The sequence below is a fragment of the Phalaenopsis equestris genome, unplaced genomic scaffold (genome assembly GCF_001263595.1).
Source record: "Phalaenopsis equestris unplaced genomic scaffold, ASM126359v1 Scaffold195435, whole genome shotgun sequence".
In the NCBI taxonomy this organism is placed as follows: Eukaryota; Viridiplantae; Streptophyta; class Magnoliopsida; order Asparagales; family Orchidaceae; genus Phalaenopsis; species Phalaenopsis equestris.
This window is the reverse complement of record NW_018215384.1, coordinates 1-1295: the sequence shown is the minus strand read 5'-3', so window position 1 is coordinate 1295 and position 1295 is coordinate 1. Positions and strand designations below refer to the sequence as shown.

The following is a 1295-nucleotide window of genomic DNA, read 5'->3' as shown; positions in this document are numbered from 1 at the left end:
GGTCTGACGCGGGGAGTTTGATTCGGTGTGCTCCGCGGCCTCCTGTTACGGCGAAGTGGTAGATTCCCTCTCTCTCTCTCTCCTTAATTTGGGCGTTTCCGTTAGCCGCGCTTCCACCGCTTTCTTCCTCCCCCACCCCTCAAATTTTTCCCCTTCCTCCCAAAAATTCTCCTTGTAAATAATGTTTCTGAGAACACCCATTCCTTCATATCAATCAACTTCATTGCTTCTTTGTTTTCTTTTGTCTTGTTTCTCGGGGGGTGATCGATAGGAGCGGAAGTTTTTGAGCTCTTAATTGTTGCTGAACCCTAGATTTTTAGACGAGGTATTTGTTTTGAAATATGGAGAAATCTGTGAAAGTTGGTTGCTTTGCTTGTATGAGCCTTCGCCACCGGGAGTCGAGGAGCCGTGTAGGCTTTAAAATTTCTAATGCGTCCTCGTCTCGCTCCTCCTTATCTCGTGTTGTTGATTGTTTGGGTATGTTGCTTATATTCTTGCTTATTTTTATTGCCCCAAAGATTGAACATTTATATGAATCGAATCTTCTGCTTGCAGAGAATGAGACAAATTCATTGTCTTCTAAAGGAGATAATTGCAACTGTACCCAAAGTTTTACCTTTAAGGAACTCGAGATGGTTACACAGAATTTCAAGGAGGCAAATTTTATAGGAGAAGGCGGTTTTGGGAGAGTTTTCAAGGGCCAACTTGAAAATGGCCAGGCAAATTTCCCATATTTTATGACTTGCTCCCTTGGTGATGTGGAATGTTGATTTTTGTTTTAAGTTACAATTTTGATGGATTATTATTTCTCCATTTTGGATTTTGATGATCAGGTAGTGGCAATCAAGCAACTTAATCGAGATGGACTACAAGGAAGTAATGAGTTTCTTGTGGAAGTTCTCATGTTGATGATGCTGCATCATCCTAATCTCGTTGGCTTAATTGGCTACTGCGCTGAAAAATCTGAGAGGCTCTTGGTTTATGAGTACATGCCGCATGGAAGCTTGGAAGATCATTTATTTTGTAAGAATTCATGTTGATTCTGCCTTCTTCCATGTAATTTTTCACTTATATCCGTTTAGCCTGCTGTGTTGGGTTGTTAATGTGCATATTTTTCTTCCATCATTTTGTAGTGATTTTTGTTTTCTTTCTCCTATTAGTTCTGTAGATGTAGACTTCATTTGAGTTGCATAACTTGATATGTTCCATGAAGTTCCGGTATGGTCACAGATTTGACATCGCATATCACGTTTGAAAGGAGGTACACATTGGCAACACAAGACATGATGTTGGGC

At 40.5% G+C, this 1295-nt stretch overlaps 1 protein-coding gene across 1 annotated transcript; it reads left to right on the top strand.

Moving 5' to 3' along the window:
- Positions 1 to 7: 7 nt before the first annotated feature.
- Positions 8 to 1023, top strand: LOC110035024 (probable serine/threonine-protein kinase PBL21; the record flags this gene model as incomplete). The annotated part of the gene is made up of 3 exons (XM_020739262.1): positions 8 to 477; positions 556 to 719; positions 834 to 1023. Coding segments are annotated over exons 1-3 (490 nt in total), but the record flags the coding sequence as incomplete, so codon positions are not given.
- Positions 1024 to 1295: the final 272 nt, after the last annotated feature.